Source organism: Mustelus asterias, chromosome 1 (genome assembly GCF_964213995.1).
Source record: "Mustelus asterias chromosome 1, sMusAst1.hap1.1, whole genome shotgun sequence".
Taxonomy (NCBI): domain Eukaryota; kingdom Metazoa; phylum Chordata; class Chondrichthyes; order Carcharhiniformes; family Triakidae; genus Mustelus; species Mustelus asterias.
The window spans coordinates 60541378-60558901 of NC_135801.1; the positions used below are offsets into that span (position 1 = coordinate 60541378).

The window sequence follows — 17524 nt, forward strand, 5'->3', positions numbered from 1 at the left end:
TAGCAAACACAGTGAGTCAACCAATCACACTGAAACTTTATCTCTTTCACGGGGGTTTCCAATCTTCACGTTCAAAGATCTCATCTTGGAATTCTCTCCAAACATCACTCCAACCTGGACAGCCTCAATGACGGCCTGACTTGCAGAGTTTCAATCTCATCTTCTGAGAGTTTGTTCCCTTGGATTCCCAAGTACAATCAAACATCAAGCACAATTTCAGCTCTTCGGCCAAATCAAGCAGATTACTACTTCTCTAAAAGGGTACCTTTGTCCTAATGAGAGACCAACCTTCCATTGCCTTCTCGGATCTTTAGGGCTTCTTCTGACCCCTTCTGATTACCAGAGCTTCTCCTAAGCTCTTTCACTTAGAGTTTACTCTTTGCAGCCCTTTTCTCTAATTGGAGTCTGTCCTTCTTTCAACTGTACTTAATTGGGACCTCCTCCTGTTCCCTGCGTGTTGTTCTTTACCTGGGACTTCCTTTTGTGGCCTCTCTCTGTACCCCTCCTTTATCCCTCTCCTTGGGACACTTGTTGGTAATCGTGTTCTGCACCCAGTCACCAGACACAGGTTTTCACCCCTTTCTTCTTTTGCATCTATGCGCAGGAGTGCTGTGCCTGTCCTGGGCTTGTCCTGGGCCTGTCCTGGGCCTGTCCTGGGCCTGAAGAACGTAATGATACACATCTGCACATGTGCAGAAAACTCACATGCTTCACCTTCCAAGGAGGAGAGGGTGCTGGCCTTTATGGGGATTGCCATTGCTGAGACTGTGACCACCAGTGGGACTGAAGCCATTAAAGCTGACAGCATCTTCATACCTAATCCTCCATCTCACATCACACTTCCCCATTATCCTACAATCTCTTCTGATTTACAAGCTGCAAATAGTGTAAGCAGACACCTCTTACTTTTCCCTCACAACTTGGCCCTTGTCCCTTTTTACTTTCAGATACGTAAGAACCGAAACTGGCGCAGATACTGAAACTGCGCAAATTTCAGGCAGTAGCTTAAAGGTGGGATCGCCGTGTGTTAAGACAAGCAGGCACATGCATGCAGTAGCCAGAGGGAAAGAATAGTGTAGGTGCTTCATCATGGCTCTGGATACTAGTGTTCAGTTGACATCTAGGTTGTCACAGCAGCAGCTGTGGGCTCTCCAGTAGGTCAGTGTGATTGCTGAAGCACCAACTCAAGGGCCTGTGATGCTGACTCCATTGAGTACAACCTGCTGTCGTCTCTCAATACAACAGCATTCATCCCCTCACCTCTGTCACTCTGCAATGTTCTTATAGTATCCTGCCAATCCTGCCAATCCAGGCTTCTATTGCCCATGCTGAGGTGGTGCAGTCATCAGCTCGATCTAGGCCCAGGACTGCTTATTGATTTGATTTGATTTGATCTGATTAATTATTGTCACATGTATTGGTATACAATGAAAAGTATTGCTTTTTGTGCGCTATACGGACAAAGCATACCGTTCATAGAGTACACAGGAGAGAGGGAAAGGAGAGGGTGCAGAATATAGTGTTATAGTCATAGCTAGGATGTGGAGAAAGATCAGCTTAATATAAGGTAAGTCCATTCAAAAGTCTGATGGCAGCAGGGAAGAAGCTGTTCTTGAGTCGGTTGGTACATGTTCTCAGACTTTTGTTTGAAGAAGGTGGAAGAGAGTATGTCTGGAATACGTGGGGTCCTTAATTATGCAGGCTGTTTTTCCGAAGCAGTGGGAAGTGTAGACAGTTAATGAATGGGTTTGCGTGGTGGAGTGGGCTACATTTATAACCCTTTGTAGTTTATTGCGGTTTGGTCAAAAGAGGAACCATACCAAGCTGTGATACATCCAGAAAGGATGCTTTCTATGGTGCATCTGCAGAAATTGGTGAGAACCGTAGTGGACATGCTGAATTTCCTTATCCTCCTGAGAAAGTAGAGGTGTTGGTGGGCTTTCTTAACTATAGTGTCGGCATGGAGGGACCAGGACAGGTTGTTGGTGATCTGGACACCTAGAAACTTGAAGCCCTCAACCATTTCCACTACATCACTGTTGATGTAGACAGGGGCATGTCCTCCATTATACTTCCTGAAGTCGATGACTAACTCCTTCATTTTACTGATTTTGAGGGAGAGATTACTGTCGTCGCATCATTTCACCAGATTCTCTGGGTGGGATTTTCTGGCCACGCTCGCCCCAAACCTGGAAAATCCCGCCCAAGGTCAACAGACCTTTGCGCAGTCTGTCTCCCACCCGCTGCGGTTCCTGTGGCGGGCGGGACAGGAAAATTCCACCCTCTATCTCCTTCCTGTACTCCGTCTCATCATTATCTGAGATCCGACCAACTACAGTGGTGTCATCAGCAAACTTGAAAATGGAGTTGGAGCAGAACTTGACCACACAGTTATAGGTGTAGAAGGATTATAGTAAGGGTCTTCATGTTGTTCTGAAAGGCCATTTACAATATCCTTCCACGAATGGCAGTAGCTTCCCATCATCCATGCTGCAGCCACTGGGGTAGCACTGCATAGGAGCACCAAGCCTGGCAAAGAAAGACAAATGAAAGATGGGCATTAACGGAATGTACATGAGTGATTACTTTATTTTTGCATTATGGAACGATTCACTTCAGGAAGTCGGATTTGGATGCGTATTTTACTTTTGGATTTACTTTTTTATTGTGGGAAAGAGGGTGATGATAATGGAAGGGTAAGGGGTATGGGCTGTTAATGAAGGGGGAGATATGGTACAGGCTCCAACGGGCATGAAAGGGCTGTTAAATTGAAGGCTTCCCATCGCCTTTTGCTTTCTCCTCCTCTACCTGTTCCTCAGCTGCTCAGTGTACAGCTAGTGACAAGAGCTGCTCCCTCCTGGCTGTGCAGCTGACCAGCCTCAATCCTGAAAGCTGCTCAGCCAAGTACCACAGGGCTTCTCCAGAGCAATGGAATTGCCAATTGCCTGCTCTGTCACATTTCCTGTACGGCTCTCGTTGTATGCACGTTGTACATGTGTGTGTGTGTGTGTGAGTGTGTGTGTGTGTGAGTGTGAGTGTGAGTGTGTGTGTGTGAGTGTGTGTGTGAGTGTGAGTGTGTGTGTGAGTGTGAGTGTGTGTGTGAGTGTGTGTGAGTGTGAGTGTGTGTGAGTGTGAGTGTGTGTGTGTGAGTGTGTGTGTGAGTGTGAGTGTGTGTGTGTGTGTGTGAGTGTGTGTGTGAGTGTGAGTGTGTGTGTGTGAGTGTGAGTGTGTGTGTGAGTGTGAGTGTGTGTGTGAGTGTGTGTGTGAGTGTGTGTGAGTGTGTGTGTGAGTGTGAGTGTGTGTGTGAGTGTGAGTGTGAGTGTGTGTGTGAGTGTGTGTGTGAGTGTGAGTGTGTGTGTGTGAGTGTGAGTGTGTGTGTGAGTGTGAGTGTGTGTGTGAGTGTGAGTGTGTGTGAGTGTGTGTGTGAGTGTGAGTGTGTGTGTGAGTGTGAGTGTGTGTGAGTGTGTGTGTGAGTGTGAGTGTGTGTGTGTGTGTGAGTGTGAGTGTGTGTGTGAGTGTGAGTGGGTGTGTGTGAAATGGTGTCATGAATCATGTCATTAGTGGTCACCTCCTGTCACCATTCTTTGGTTTGCCGTGATGTAAAACGACTGCTGGCACAGAGGACTGCCACACAATGAAAGAACCATGATTGGTGCCAGGATTCTAGGCATTGACCTGCATAAAATTCTGTCTGCGGTCACACGCCAGCTGCACATGAGGGTGTGGAATCCTGTTCAGTTCAAGGTAGATGGCAGGGTTGATATGACAAGCACACAAAACAATGTGTGTCCAGTCAATGGGACCCTACACCACTCTAACGCTTATAAGGCCATAACCCTTACCAACCATCATGCTCACTCTGCCTGTTTCTCTCTGGTGAGAAATAACAAAATGTAGCTATCTCTCTTTCAACAGAGAACCTCGAAGGTCTCTTTCATGCATGAATGGACTGCAAACTGTGACATGTTGCTAATATTTCTAACACCAGCCTGAAAAGATCCAGACGCAAAGAAGTTCACAACTGCAGTCACTGTCACAGCCACTGGCAATGCCATCCTAGTCCTGGTCTCAAACCAGTGTTATAGCTGCAGAAATTGGCAGATTCGGTGATAATCTCCTGAGTGAAACTCAGACATCTCAAATACTGGTCTTTGCTGAGGTTCAGTTTGGGAAATTGTTCCCTGAAAACCCTGGGTTAATATGGCCTCCTTCTGACAGACTGTCTCCTCTCCCTCTACCTCCCTCTTCCAGTAGCTCTTCCTGCTGTGTGTCCCCTCTGCTCCTTCTTCCTGCCATGTTTAATTGCCAGACCTTTTTGTGCAACCACGCCTGGGAGAAACTGGTCTCCAGAGTGCGCGGAATTTTATCGCCGCTTTATGTCTGTTTTGCGGTGGGAAAATGCTGTAAAATCGGGCGTAAAGCGGCTAGCACGAATGGCGCCGGTTTTCGCGGCCAGCGCAATTTTACGACACCCGGATTTCCGGCGCAGTCAGCTTCTCGCCGGAAATGGGCGAGAGGCTGATTAATTTATTTAAATTTATTTAAATGGTGCTTTACATGTGATTAGTGAGCCGGATGCTCAATCACCGGGCTCCCTTGTCTTTATGGCCTCGCCGGGAGAGGTTCTCTCCGGCGAGGAAAACACCTGCTCCCCAGTAACGGGGAGCTGCCGTGTTGACCTCGCCGGTGAAACCGGAGGCCATTGAGGCCCCTCAGGGAGGCTGAATGTAAAGGTCCCTCGGGCAGGACTTCCTGATTTTGGGGTGAGCATGAGGCGGGGGGAGATCCTTCCAGTTACTTATTGTGAATCCAGTTGTGTGAGATTAACTGAAGCCACCAGCAAAGTGACAGCACTGATGTCAAATCGACAGTGCACGCTGATTAACATCATAATCTTCCTGTCCTACATGTTTCTGCTGGAAGTTAAACGTGAATATTCTAACAGCCTCATCAACATGGCATTTGGAACATCAATTTGAGACCCGAAGAGTGCTCCAAACACTGGAGCTATCAAGCACAATTTCACCCCATAAGGACCTGATCTAATCAGTGCTGCTTATGCAATGCTTGGTTGAAAATTAATCCTCAAACATTGACTGGCCTGAGCAGAGTGGAAGCTATTATTTCCCAATACAGACTGAGGAGCACTCAGGAGAAAGCGTTTTACCATGGTTCTCTCAGTGTCTCTGTTGTGTTTGATGGGCCTCTCGATTATTGCTGCTGAACAAAAGGTAATCGCTTTTATTAATAACACAGCAAGTGTAGCACTCAGAAACAAAATAGCCAATAACTGCACGATGAAACTTTTGATGGATTTCTCTGAAAGGTACGCTGTCAGGGTGTTCTGGTGAATCTGAGTTTGCCTCCTGCAGTATTGAGTGAGTCATTGATCCCAGTTCAGCCCAAAGGCTTGGCTGAGTTAGCTGATGCAATGGGTCTGAGGTGCTACAACTGGTCTCAGTGTCGCTCTGTTAGAGATGGGGCTGCAGTTGCAAAATGTGCACCTGTGGACCTCAGGTGAAGACAGCAATGAATTTTGCTGCCGTGCACACTTGGCTGGATGTAGCCAGCTGTGGTACTCTCACTGTTCGGTAGCCAGTTTATGCTCATCCAGCCAGGCTTGTATGTGAAGAATGGTTATCATCATCACAGGAACTGTGCCCCAGGGTTCTTGCATGTTCTGTTTTAATTCAGATCCACTGTTTTTGCTACTTGCTTCACCTCTTTATCATTCTCTATTCTATGTTGTGTGGACTTCTCCAGTGTCTTTTCCTCTTCTATTCTTTGCATTATTCTTTTTTTTTGGTATAATCCCTGCAAGATATCAACCTTCTATTACTAGTCCAGCAACAATACCAGTAGTCTTCACCTCCCCTTAATAGGGACTAGTAATCCAGATACCCAGGGTCATACTCTGGGGACCCAGGTTCGAAGTCCACCACGGCAGATGGTGAATTTGAATTCAATAAAAATCATTGTCAATTTTTGTAAAACCCCATCTAGTTCATTAATGTCCTTTAGGGAAGGAAATCTGCCGTCATTACCTGTGATCCACAGCAATGTGGTTGACTCTTAAAATTCCCTCTGAAATGGTCTAGCCTTCCACTCAGTTCAAGAGCAATTAGGGACGGGGCAATAAATGCTGGCTCAGTCAGCGATGCCCACATCCCATGAATGCATTTTAAAAGAGTAGTTTGAAGGGCATGTTAATAGGGTTAGAATAAATAGGCTGGGTTGGGACTTGTGCAGAACATCAACAGCAACAATGATCATTATTGGTGAAAGATCTGTTTTCCATGCTGTGAATTCTGTGTAAAGTTTGAATCCATCACCTTCCTCTCAGGGATTGTTTCATCAATTGCGCTCTGCTCCACGTCTCTCTTCATTTTTCCAGTCTTATTAAATGTCTTGTTCTGTCCTCCACTGATAAAAGATGCAAACTTAAAACTTCCTTACCCCATCGATAGCACCTTGAAGAGATAACCATCACTCTAATCTGATAAATATGTTTTAACATCTTATCATCTGCTTATTCTTTTCTGCGAGTTACAGAATTGGTAGGTGGCAGGTTTCATTTAGTGAATGGGATATTTTTGACATCTCAGGCCACTTATGTTTGTATGTGTTGTCCAACTTAGTGTAAGCTATTTGTTTCCCTCATTCACTGCTCACAGGTACTTTAAGTCCATGCTCTGAGATTCTGTACTTAAAACTCAACCTTGGAGGGTAAAATTCTCAACTTCATGAATTTTATTAAAAGATGTAGATGTGGGTGTGAAATAGTAATATGCTGCATTTCACTCACTTACTTTGTTGTTAAATTAGGTAAAAATGTGAGGGTGGCACGGTGGCGCAGTGGTTAACACTGCAGTCTCACAGCGCCAGGGACCCAGGTTCAATTCCAGCCTCGGGTCACTGTCTGTGTGGAGTTTGCACGTTCTCCCCTTGTCTGCGTGGGTTTCCTCCGGATGTTCTGGTTTTCTCCCATACTCCAAAGATGTGTTGGATTAGGCATGGGGTTACAGGGATAGGGTGAGGGATAAGGCCTGGGTAAGATACTCTATCAGACAGTCAGTGCAGACTTGATGGGCCGAATGGCCTTTTCTGCAGACTAGGGATTCCATGATTCTAACTTTCCAATGTTTTCTCAGGACTAAGGATTGTGTTGGAGAGTGTTATGTCATGGCACTCCAGGCTTAGTTAATACAATTCAGGTTTTGTTAGGAAATAAAGGTATTTATTGAATTTTTAAAATCAGATACAGGGGTTTGCTGCCCTGGGCTGCCTTGAAGCAGCCGACCTGGCTGCAAATCTCTGTAGCATGGTTCTCTTATTCAATAAATACCTTTTGTCCCTAATGAAGCCTGAATTGTATTAACAACGCCTGGAGTGCCATTCAATAACATATTTACAATGAGGATAGGTTGTGATGGCACAGCCTACCTGAGAGTATCCGATTTATCTGAAATTTGGCAAAGAGCGATGCTCATCTGAGTGCCTGTTTTTGGGAGAGTAGAAAGTTGTCCGGGTAATGCCAGACCCTGAGGGGTAGACAAAGTAACAAACCCGGTGTGGCCGGTGAGTCAAGGGGTTAGGAAAGATATAGAAAATTAAAATGAAGAGAGATTATCCTTCAGGAATAAAGGAAGTAAAACTTGAGCTGCAGAGAAAAGAACAGGAATTGCGACAGTGTTTTTTCTGAAAGGAAGGAAATCGAAGAAAAGAAGTGAAGAAGATTTTGTAAGATATTGGTCTCGACTGGACAGCGCGGGAGCCACTAGTGAAATTGACAAAAAGATTGATTTGCAACAAGGAGAGAAAAACAGATTCTCCAGCCAGCCAGAAAATGTAGAATTTGATGGAATAATTTTCCACCAGGTGAAAAAAAAGAAGTTAAGCAGTTTTAAAAAAGAAAGAGGAGCTGTATTCCCGCCAAAACTGCAGAAATACAGGAAAAAAGAGCTGTGGCAATTGACAGTTGTAAAGGGGTAATGCATTTAAAGTTGTACAACATTTAATGCAACAGCCACCAGAAGGAACAAAGGATAAGGGACAGGAAAGTCCGAGAAGACCTCTGATGGAGGACAACTATCAAAAGGGGGACTATAAGCAACGCAAGACCTGAGCTGAGGAAATAAAGACCTCAAGATAGAGGAAATGTTAGAGCTCAGAGTAGACAGTGAAAGATCTTGGAGAGGGGGAAGCATTGGAAGTCCCCAGCAAGGAGGCCACGGAGAGAACCCAAAAAGAGGGCAACAAAAAACCCCAAATGACCAAATGAGGAGCTGAAGGTAATAAGCCTCAGTTGCGTCCATCCTTTTGTATTGTAATGTGAAATTCCTTGAAAGTTTTAGCAATAATCTACAAGCCAATGGTAAAGGTGCAGTCAGAAAGTAAGACAAGTTACAGCAGAAGGAGAAGTGAGAAAGAAGAGAAAAGAATTGGATAAACTTAACCGAGAACTGCAGCAAACAGGAAATGAGGTAAGAAGTTTGTGACCTGTAATCTAAATGAGAAGTGGCCCAGCTATATCAAAGCTCAGATTTTTAAAAACTAGCACGATCAAAAAGGTAGAAGTAGCCAGGAAATCCATTAGGGCCAGTAACAATATAACATTTAGCAGCAAATAGTGAAGGAACTGGAATTAAAGCAGGAAGTTATGAAAAAAGTAAAAAGGGTTGAGAGAAAAAGCACAAGCGGAACTCAGTAACAGAGGTCATAGCATGGAACTCGAGAAGAGCCAAGGAAATCCCACCGGTTTCATGATGGCTGAGAGAACGCTGCTCTCAGAGTGAAATGCATCAAAGATTTGATCCATGGCGCTCATGTACGACATCCTGTATCATCGACTGTAAGAGTCACCATGCCAAAGTTAGAGCAGAACCGTCATTTACCAGAGCCATTACTGGGAATTCTTTAGAGATCCAATTGAATGACTGAACTACCAGTCATGTGGAAAACACGTGAGCTGGAGAAATTGGCATTCTGCAGAGAGGCAGAAACTGTCTGGTGTTGAGGGTGCTGAGGAGGACTTAGCAATGGAAAGCACACCTGTTGGAACAAGTTAGCAATTCAGGAGAATTGTCTAATAAATTTAACAAGAAGAGACAGGAAATGTTGGTCATAAGAAGTAGAGTTGGATGCAACTACAAAAGGAATATATCAGTTCTCTGAAAACATGCCAAGCATAAGAAGGGAGAGATCGTTATCAAATGTTGTTAGGAGGAAATGATGGATTCACCTAGGAAGAAACTCAGAAACAGATAAACTGAATGGATGGCAAAAGCAGATGTTTGGAATAAAGAACTGCTCATGTTCAAGCAGAAAATTGGTTGAGGTAGAAGATGAAAGGAAGAGGTTGGAAAATAAAGCCGCTCAGCTGTGGAAAGTCGTGCCAGAGAGAACTCGACAAAGCAGCATTTCATGCAGAGAAGGAAACTGAGATTAGACACCAGAACAAGATTGCTGAAATGGTCACACTAACAGAAATGCACAAGAACTAATCTGACAACATTGTCAATGGGAAAGATGCTGAATAGAAATGCTGGAAAGGAAGAAACTTTATCACATGACCTAAATACCAGAAACAGAGTACCACAACCATTTCCTTCACAAGTGACAGACCGGGTTTGTAAATGAGCGATCAAGACGGAAGACAGTGTTGTATTGTGATGATGCAAGACTATGGCTGGAATTTTACCATCTCGCCTGCCACGGGAATCGGAGCAGGTGAGGGGCGGACCATGGAAAGGTCCATTGACCTCGGGTGCGATTTTACGATTTAGGGACGAATGAGGCCATAAAATCCTGCCCGAAATGTGAAACTTTGCATGGTGGCAACCTACTAGTAGAAGTGTTATGTTAAATGCAAGCCTCAAGGTCTCATCATTGAGCAATCGCTACATTGATTTACACATGTCTAACTTGTGTGTATAACGTTTATTTAGAATGTTGGTTTGAGTGAATCGATTTTGAAGACTGTATAAAAAAACTAAAGGGGGAGGCATGTTGTGTATGTGGCATTTGTTTCTTTAAGACAGTACAGCGGAAGAAGGTCACCTGGCTTGAGGAACCAATGAGAACCAAGGGGAAGTGATCACCCCTGAGGGTGGAGTCCTCTCTTGGGCAGAATAGATCTGGACGCCGTGTAGTAAGCATGTAAGGACTGGAGACAAGGCTGCCTAGGGCTACAAACCCCCGTACAAAGATTCTCTTTATCAATAAATACATTGCGTTCCTAAAAAAAGTCTGAAATCTCTTGGCAACACAAAGTGCCATTACATAACAGAAAGAAGTCCTTATAGCAGGGATTCAATTCAGAACAAAATGAAGTTGCTTTTTTCTTGGATAGATGCAGTAATAGTTTGCTCTGAATCTTGTTCAACTTATTGGGCCCAATTTTACCGTTGCGTCGCGCCCGTTTTCGGGTGTGAAAACGTAGTAAAGTCGGGCGTGAGGCCATTAACGCGATCTGTGCCCACGTCCGCGCAGATGCCCACTTTACCGAGGCCTGAAAATGGCCGCGATCCGATTTGCGCCCGTTCCGGGCGCAACGGCGATTTAAATGCATTTACATGCATTTAAATTGAATTAATGAACTGTCTGCCCAACTTTACCAGTATTTCCCCCTTTACCATCACGTTCGCGCATCCAGGTTCGGCGCAAAACAGACATGCTCGGCCAAAGGTCTGTTTCAGGCGCTCCAGCTTCTGAAGCGGTAGGTTCAGAGCTTCCAATGGCTCTCTGACTCAGATCGGTTGTGGGGGTGGGGGGGGGAGAGGTGGGCCAGATCATTCTCTGGTGGGGGGGCGGGGGGCGCCAGATGTATCTCTGGTGGATGGGGGGGGAGGGAGGACAGATTCGTCTCTGGTTGTGGGGGGTGGTGGCGGGGGGGGGGGGGGATTTGGGGGGAGGGCAGAGGGCAGAGGGAGGCCAGATCATTCTCTGGGGGGGAGGGAGGAGGAGGCAGGTCAGATGTATCTCTGGTGGGGGAGGGAGCGGGAGGAGGGAGACCCGATCGTTATCTGGTGGGGAGGTGGGGGAGGTGGGTCAGATCATTCTCTGGTGAGGGGGAGTGCGGGAGAAGGGAGGGCAGATCATTTTCTGGTAGGGGGGGAGGCGGGTCAGATGTATCTCTGATAGATCGGGGTGAGGCCTGATTGTTGTCTGGTGGGGGCCAGATTGGGGATGGAGGAGGGCAGATCGTTGTCTGGTGGGGGGAGGGAGGGAGGCCCGAACTTTCTCTGGGGAGGGGGGTGTGGGGGGGTGGGAGGCCAGATGGATCTCTGGTGGGGGGAGGGGGGTTTTGCGGGGAGGCAGGGGGGACTGCTGCCACTCTACTGGCGATCGGTGGGGACGAAGGGGGGCAGAGGGTCGCGATCGGTCTGGGTTGCGGGGGGGTGGGTGGATAAGGGGGACAGTTATGTTGTGGGGGTGGGGGTGATGTCTGTGGGAACCATCGCTCCCACTTTTCGCTCCCGGGCCGCTTTATCCGCTTTTTGCGGCCCAGGAGCAATGTGACAGCGGCGCGATTTTCAAATTTTTTTTCTCACTGCGCACGCGCAGTTCAGAGCTCCGATCGCTTCAGGTGCGATAAGCCCCGCCCACAGCGCAATTCAGATTTGCGAAAAAATTTTCGGGCTAAGTGCGTATGGGGGCGCCTGAAAGCAGGTTTCCAAGTCGGATCTGAATTGCGCCCAGATTCAGCACTTAGAATGAAAATGGTAAAATCGGGCCCTCTGTTTTAGGCACTCGAGTTCCAATGGAAAAAATACAAATTCCAGCAGAATGCATATCGGTATGGATTCTTGTGATATGGCCAGATTGAACACTCATTAAAAAAAAATTCCTTTCTCAGGGTTGCAAAGCCAATGCGCAGAGTGAACAGAGCAAGTCCTTAATCCGTCTCCCTGCTTGGTCCAAAAGCCAATTCAAATTCAAATCAAATCCAATTCATGGCCTCCAAAAGAGACATAGAAGATCCAAGCTGACAAGAACAGGCATTACACCTGATCTCACGTTTGATTCCACACTTGATCTCAGCTAAAAGGACAGACTTTTCACTCACATAAGTAGAAACTAGTGAGAGTTGTCGAAACCAATCCGAGCAAAGGGTAGTTTAGTGAAGAGTTCCAGGGTTCTGTCACAGCGACCATGGAAGAATGGTGCTCTGCTCCAAGTTGGAAATTAGAGAAGGTCTCGGAAGTGAAATTAATTGGCAAATAATAAATCTGGCCTGTCAGGCAAGACCAGCGTGATGCAGAACTGGAGGCCCAGAGTGCCCAGACATAAAAGGCAAATGCAAGATGTCTTAGAGTGGAGTTACTTAAGCATTAACCTGGAGAAACAAGAGTAGACACTTTGAAACAAAAGAGAAGGGAAAAGCTTTCAGGGATGGACACTGTGGGGAAGTGGTCCTCAGACTTTGAGATGAATAGTGAACTGGAGGAAGAAGTAGGTGAGCGGTATCCCTAGATTCCAAGCTTTTTTTTTCACATGAACAGAGAAGATTAAAATGGTACAATAGAGTGTTTCAAAGTTTGAGAGGGTAAATCATAAAAGATTGTTTCCAATGACTAATAAATGAATGAGAAGACAGCATATACTCGTGGTGTTGGAATGTGGAAAAAGAATATTTAAGTCCATAAGACATAGGAGCGGAAGTAAGGCCATTCGGCCCATCGAGTCCACTCCACCATTCAATCATGGTTGATTTGTACATTTGTACATTGAAATTCTCGAACCGAAGTGGAAAATTACAGATTAAAATATTAGTTAAGAGGAAACTGGATCAGTGTTGAGAGGAAAAATGTAAATGAGCAAAGAGAAAGGGCAGGGAGATGGATTTAGAGTGTACAGAAAATCTCACTCTGCAGAAGCCAAAATGTCCACACTCTGCACTGTAATTCCTATGATTTGAAGAGAGTATTTTTTTCAGTATGTCTTTAACCAATCTCTCAGTCACTTCTCCTCCCTACAGAAAGTTACTTCACCAATGATCCTTTCCTTGAGGAGCCGCTGAACTTCAGATCGAATGAAGATCCGATCCTCAGCGCTGTAACGCCTACTCTTAGTCGCAATGGGCTTGCAGCCTGGCACAAGATTCTGGAACAGGGAGGGTGTGGTGATCTTCAGCGTCGAGAGGCTACAGGCGGGGCGTGTTGGGCAATTTGGAGGCTGCTGTTCTCCCACTGAAAGCGAAGGGAGTGGCCCACCGTACTGTAGGGTTACACTCCTCAGGTGGACCATGAAGTTTAGTCCGAGAAGTATTGGCGCGCAAAGGTGCGGCAACACCAGGAGCTTGAAACGCTCGTAAACTGTGCCTTGCACCGTTAAAGTTACCACGCAACTCCCTACCATGGTGACAGGCCGGGACCTTGATGCCATAGAAATTGTCTGTTTGACAGGTTGAATCCGGAGTCCACACCGCTTCACAGCGTCTGGGTGGATAAAACTCTCAGTGCTCCCGCTGTCAAACAGACAATAAATCAAGTGGTTGTTTACCTGAATGTCCATCATAGACTTGTCAAGTCTATGAGGCTTGGCCTGGTCCAGGATGATCGACGCCACCGTTGGTTCATGAGCGCCACTGCAGGCAGCTGAAATCGCCGAGGATGACCCCTGCTGGTCGTTCATGGTCGGTGCCGACCAACATGGCCGCTCCCATAGGTCGCACGTGGGTGATGGCGCCAAACTCAGCGACCCCTGGTGGTCACACATCTCCGACTCCGTCGACCGTAATGGCGTCGTCCTGGCCTCGCACGTGGACGAAACCCTCGACGATGTCGACGACGAAGAACCGGGCTCTGAGGAATCGCAGGCCGCACTGCTGTTCCGAAAAGCAGATTTAGATCGGCACACTTTCGAATAGTGCCCCTTCTTACCGCAGGCGGAGCACAACACAGCTTTAGTGGGACACCGTTGCCGAGTATGCTTCGCTCCCCCACAGAAGTAACACCGCGGGCCGCCCGGAGCTGCTGCCGTCGTCTGGCCCGAGTGTGAGCACGCCATTACGCAGCATTTCGAACCCGAGGGACGAGGAGGGATAAGCGACTGCTCCTGCCACGTTGTCTCCACGTGGTCTTCAGGATACAGTACTAGGCTTTTGGAGGCCGTCTCCAGCATCTCCGCTAGTTCTATTGCCTGGGTGAGGTCAAGGTTACCTTTCTCCAGTAGTTTGAGTCGGATGTACGATGATCCGACTCCCGCCACAAACGCATATCGAGCGAGGTCGTTCATATTCTGCTCTGCTGACACTGCTTTGCAGTTACAGCCCCTGGCTAGCTGTAGGAGCTCGTTCGCGTATTCCTCCATCGTTTCGCCGGACTGCCGTCGTCGAGTGACTAAGAGGTAACGAGCGTGTATTTCGTTGGGCGGTTTAATATAACGCTTCTTAAGAAGCTCGAGGGCCTTTGTGTAGTCGGTGGCCGCACGGATCGTGAGGTAGACGGTGTCGCTTACCCTCGTATGGAGGACCCGGAGTCTGTCATCATCTGTGGTGACCGCTGCGGAGGCTGCCAGGTAGTCCTCAAAACATTTCAACCAGTGGTCGAAGGTGTTAGAGGCGCCCACCGCATGTGGATCTAGTGTAAGGCGTTCAGGCTTCAGTATCTGCTCCATACTCTCTTTCTTTTTTCTTCGACGAGAGTTTATTTACAGCAAATAAAATTGATGCGCGTTATCACACACGAGAATTGATGCTCAGGAAATAAAGGCTTTGATTTGCTGTAACAAGGCAGCTACTAATTATATACACGATCCCAGACTGAGGGGTCCCAGACAGAGCAGAGACCTTTATACCTCTCCCAGGAGGCGGAGCCCGACTGGGATGTACCACAATAACTATAATACAAGGTGTAACAGCCCAACCCTAACCCCAACAGCAACAAGTAGAACAACCCATCCCTAACCCCAACAGCAACATATATACATACTTGTAGTACTGGCCAGACCCTGGCTCAGTACTATCTAGTGGGAACCAATGATGGTTCACCACATTCCTTTTTGAGGTTCTGTTTCAATGTCAGTTGTTGTAATAATGTCCCCAAAGTTACTTCACCAATAATTATATCCATCTTGTGTAGGTGTCGCCGACAAGAAAGAGCAATGAACCAGTGAGCAGCACTCAAGCTGTAAGTATTGTGATGTTTTTCAATCTGTGGCTTACTGCTGTCCAGTTTGAACAAGAGTAAAAAGATACAACAAATGAAGCATTACTGTTAACATTGACTTGTCTGTTTATTTTACCAATATCATTATATCAGACACGGGTGGCACGGTGGTACAGTGGTTAGGACTGCTGCCTCACAGCGCCAGGAACCCAGGTTCGATTCCGATTTGGGTCACTGTCTGTGTAGAGTTTGCATGTTCTCCCTGCCTCTGCCTATGTTCCCTCTGCGTGCTCTGGTTCCTCCCACAGTCCAAAGATGTACGGGTTAGGTGGATTGGCCATGCTAAATTGCTCTTGGTGTCAGGGGGTTAGGAGGGTAAATAACTAGGATGATGGCGATAGATCCTGGGTAGGATTGTGGTGGGTGCAGACTCAATGGGCCAAAGGGCCTCCTTTTGCACTGTAGGGATTCTATGATTCTATGACCTGTGCTCCTCCAACTTTTCTTCACTTGCTTCCTCTAAACTCACAATCTGCCACCTTATACAGCATTGTTTCTCTACAGTCACAGAGTGTTGAAATCAAAGTGCTAATTCCTTCCTGATGCACTCAGGTATTCTGTGTACATGCATTGTGGAACTGGCAGCTAATCTCAAGCACTGCTATCGCTGCACTTTGGACTTCCCTCACCTGACCATTTTTCGGGGAGGCACTGAGAGTACAAGTGGGCTACCTTAGAAACCCTAATTTAATTCAAGTGTTCTTTAGCTGATGTCTTTTCTGGTGTCTTCACTCCTGTTGTACTGCTTGTATGTGACAGGTCCTTCCAGCACTCCATGCTGTTCATTAAGAAGATTGAATTCTTAAAGCTGGGACTGCATTGTGCGGCAGTTTGAATCTATTGTCTGATTTTCCATCCCTGCTTTATTGGAGTTTAATGTGGGAAAATGTGAGGTCACCCACTTTGGCAGGAAGAATAGAAAAGCAGAATATTATTTAAATATAGAGAATGCTGCAGTACAGAGGGATCTGGGTGTCCTTGTATACGATCACAAAACGTCAGCAAGCAGATCCCTCAATTAGGAAAATCGACATGGCCTTTAATGGAAGCGGGTGGAGTCTAAAAATAGGAAAGCCTTGCGACAACTGTTCACAGCTTGATAAAACCTTGGTAGTGCACCTGACGTAAGGAGGGATATAGTTGCATTGAAGGCAGTTTAGAGAAGATTCATGAGGCAGGTTCCTGGGATGAAGAGGTTGTCTTGTGAGGAAAGGTTGAGCAGATTGGGCCTGTACTGTTTGGAGTTTAGATAAATGAAGATGGACTGTGTGCAATTCTCCCGAATTGGCTCTTAGTGCCCACACCAGCAGGAAAGCCGGAGTGTCTCCCACTGGCGATCGCAGTGGCTGTGAGGTGGGATTCTCCCACCTTATCAATGCAAAGTTATGCATTGCGCGAAACACTCCTGCCAGCCCAGCTGTTCCGCGCTGACAGACAGGCAGCCCACCCCCCAAACCGGCCTCTCCCCCCCCCCGCTCCCCGCCCCCCCCCCCCCCCCCCCGCCCCCCCGCCCCCGGGTGCCAATGAGGAGAAACCTCTGCTCTCAGATGGTCATTATCATTTGGAATTCTCTTCCTAGTGAGCAGTGAATGCCTTGGATACCGAATTTATTCAAGAATGAGCTGGACAGATTCTTGATCTACAGGGGAGTAGCAAGATGATGCCTCATTTTGCATTGAGAAGAGGTAGTGATGGGAGAAATGGAACTCTCTGAATGCTGCTCCTTCTTGAGTCAAGCAAGTGCAAAGCATTAAAAACTGATAGGAGTGTTTGGGCCATCCTTATTGAGCTTGTGTTGCATTAACATGAGTCCATCCCTGTGAAAAGTGGACTTCCAGCTGCTTAATAGCTGCCATTCACACGGAGTTGTTGATGCCATGGGTGAAAGATCTTTACTATGTGAAGTTGCTTAAGGACGTGTGCTAAGGGAGCAGTAACCAGATACCGCAGTGGCCCTATTGTCCGTGGTCTCTTACAGGATGATCCCATCATTTGGTGATTGAGTGACTATTAATAGTTCTCTAATCATTGTGAGATATTTGCCCTGTTGTGAGATATTCAAGCTGAGAATGAAGGTGTTGGAGTGTCCCATGTATCAAAAGCTGAAGGAAATCTCGACTGTGAGAATTTGTCATCACCTCACTCTGCCTGGAAACCGAGAGCTATCAGGTTCTCACATTCCAGAGCCTTCAATGCCCACGACTAATGAGCGACAAGGGAGCATCGACCTTTAATGATGTGGGAAGAGAATTTTTGCATGTGGAAGTTTGATCATTTATCCAGGTAACGGGATAAATGTTGAGAGGAAAAATGTAAATGAGCAAAGAGAAAGAACAAAGAACAAAGAACAATAC

The 17524-nt window shown here is 46.7% G+C and overlaps 1 protein-coding gene across 1 annotated transcript in view; it reads left to right on the forward strand.

Annotated features, from left to right (window-relative positions):
• The first annotated feature begins 5099 nt into the window (after window positions 1-5099).
• cfi (complement factor I) overlaps window positions 5100-17524 on the forward strand; it is a 70550-nt gene continuing 58125 nt past the window's right edge. The window contains exons 1-2 of the mRNA XM_078212966.1: window positions 5100-5231; window positions 15084-15131. Coding sequence (XP_078069092.1) covers window positions 5169-5231; window positions 15084-15131 — 111 coding nt within the window. The 5' untranslated portion in view covers window positions 5100-5168. The remainder of the gene's footprint in view (window positions 5232-15083; window positions 15132-17524) is intronic.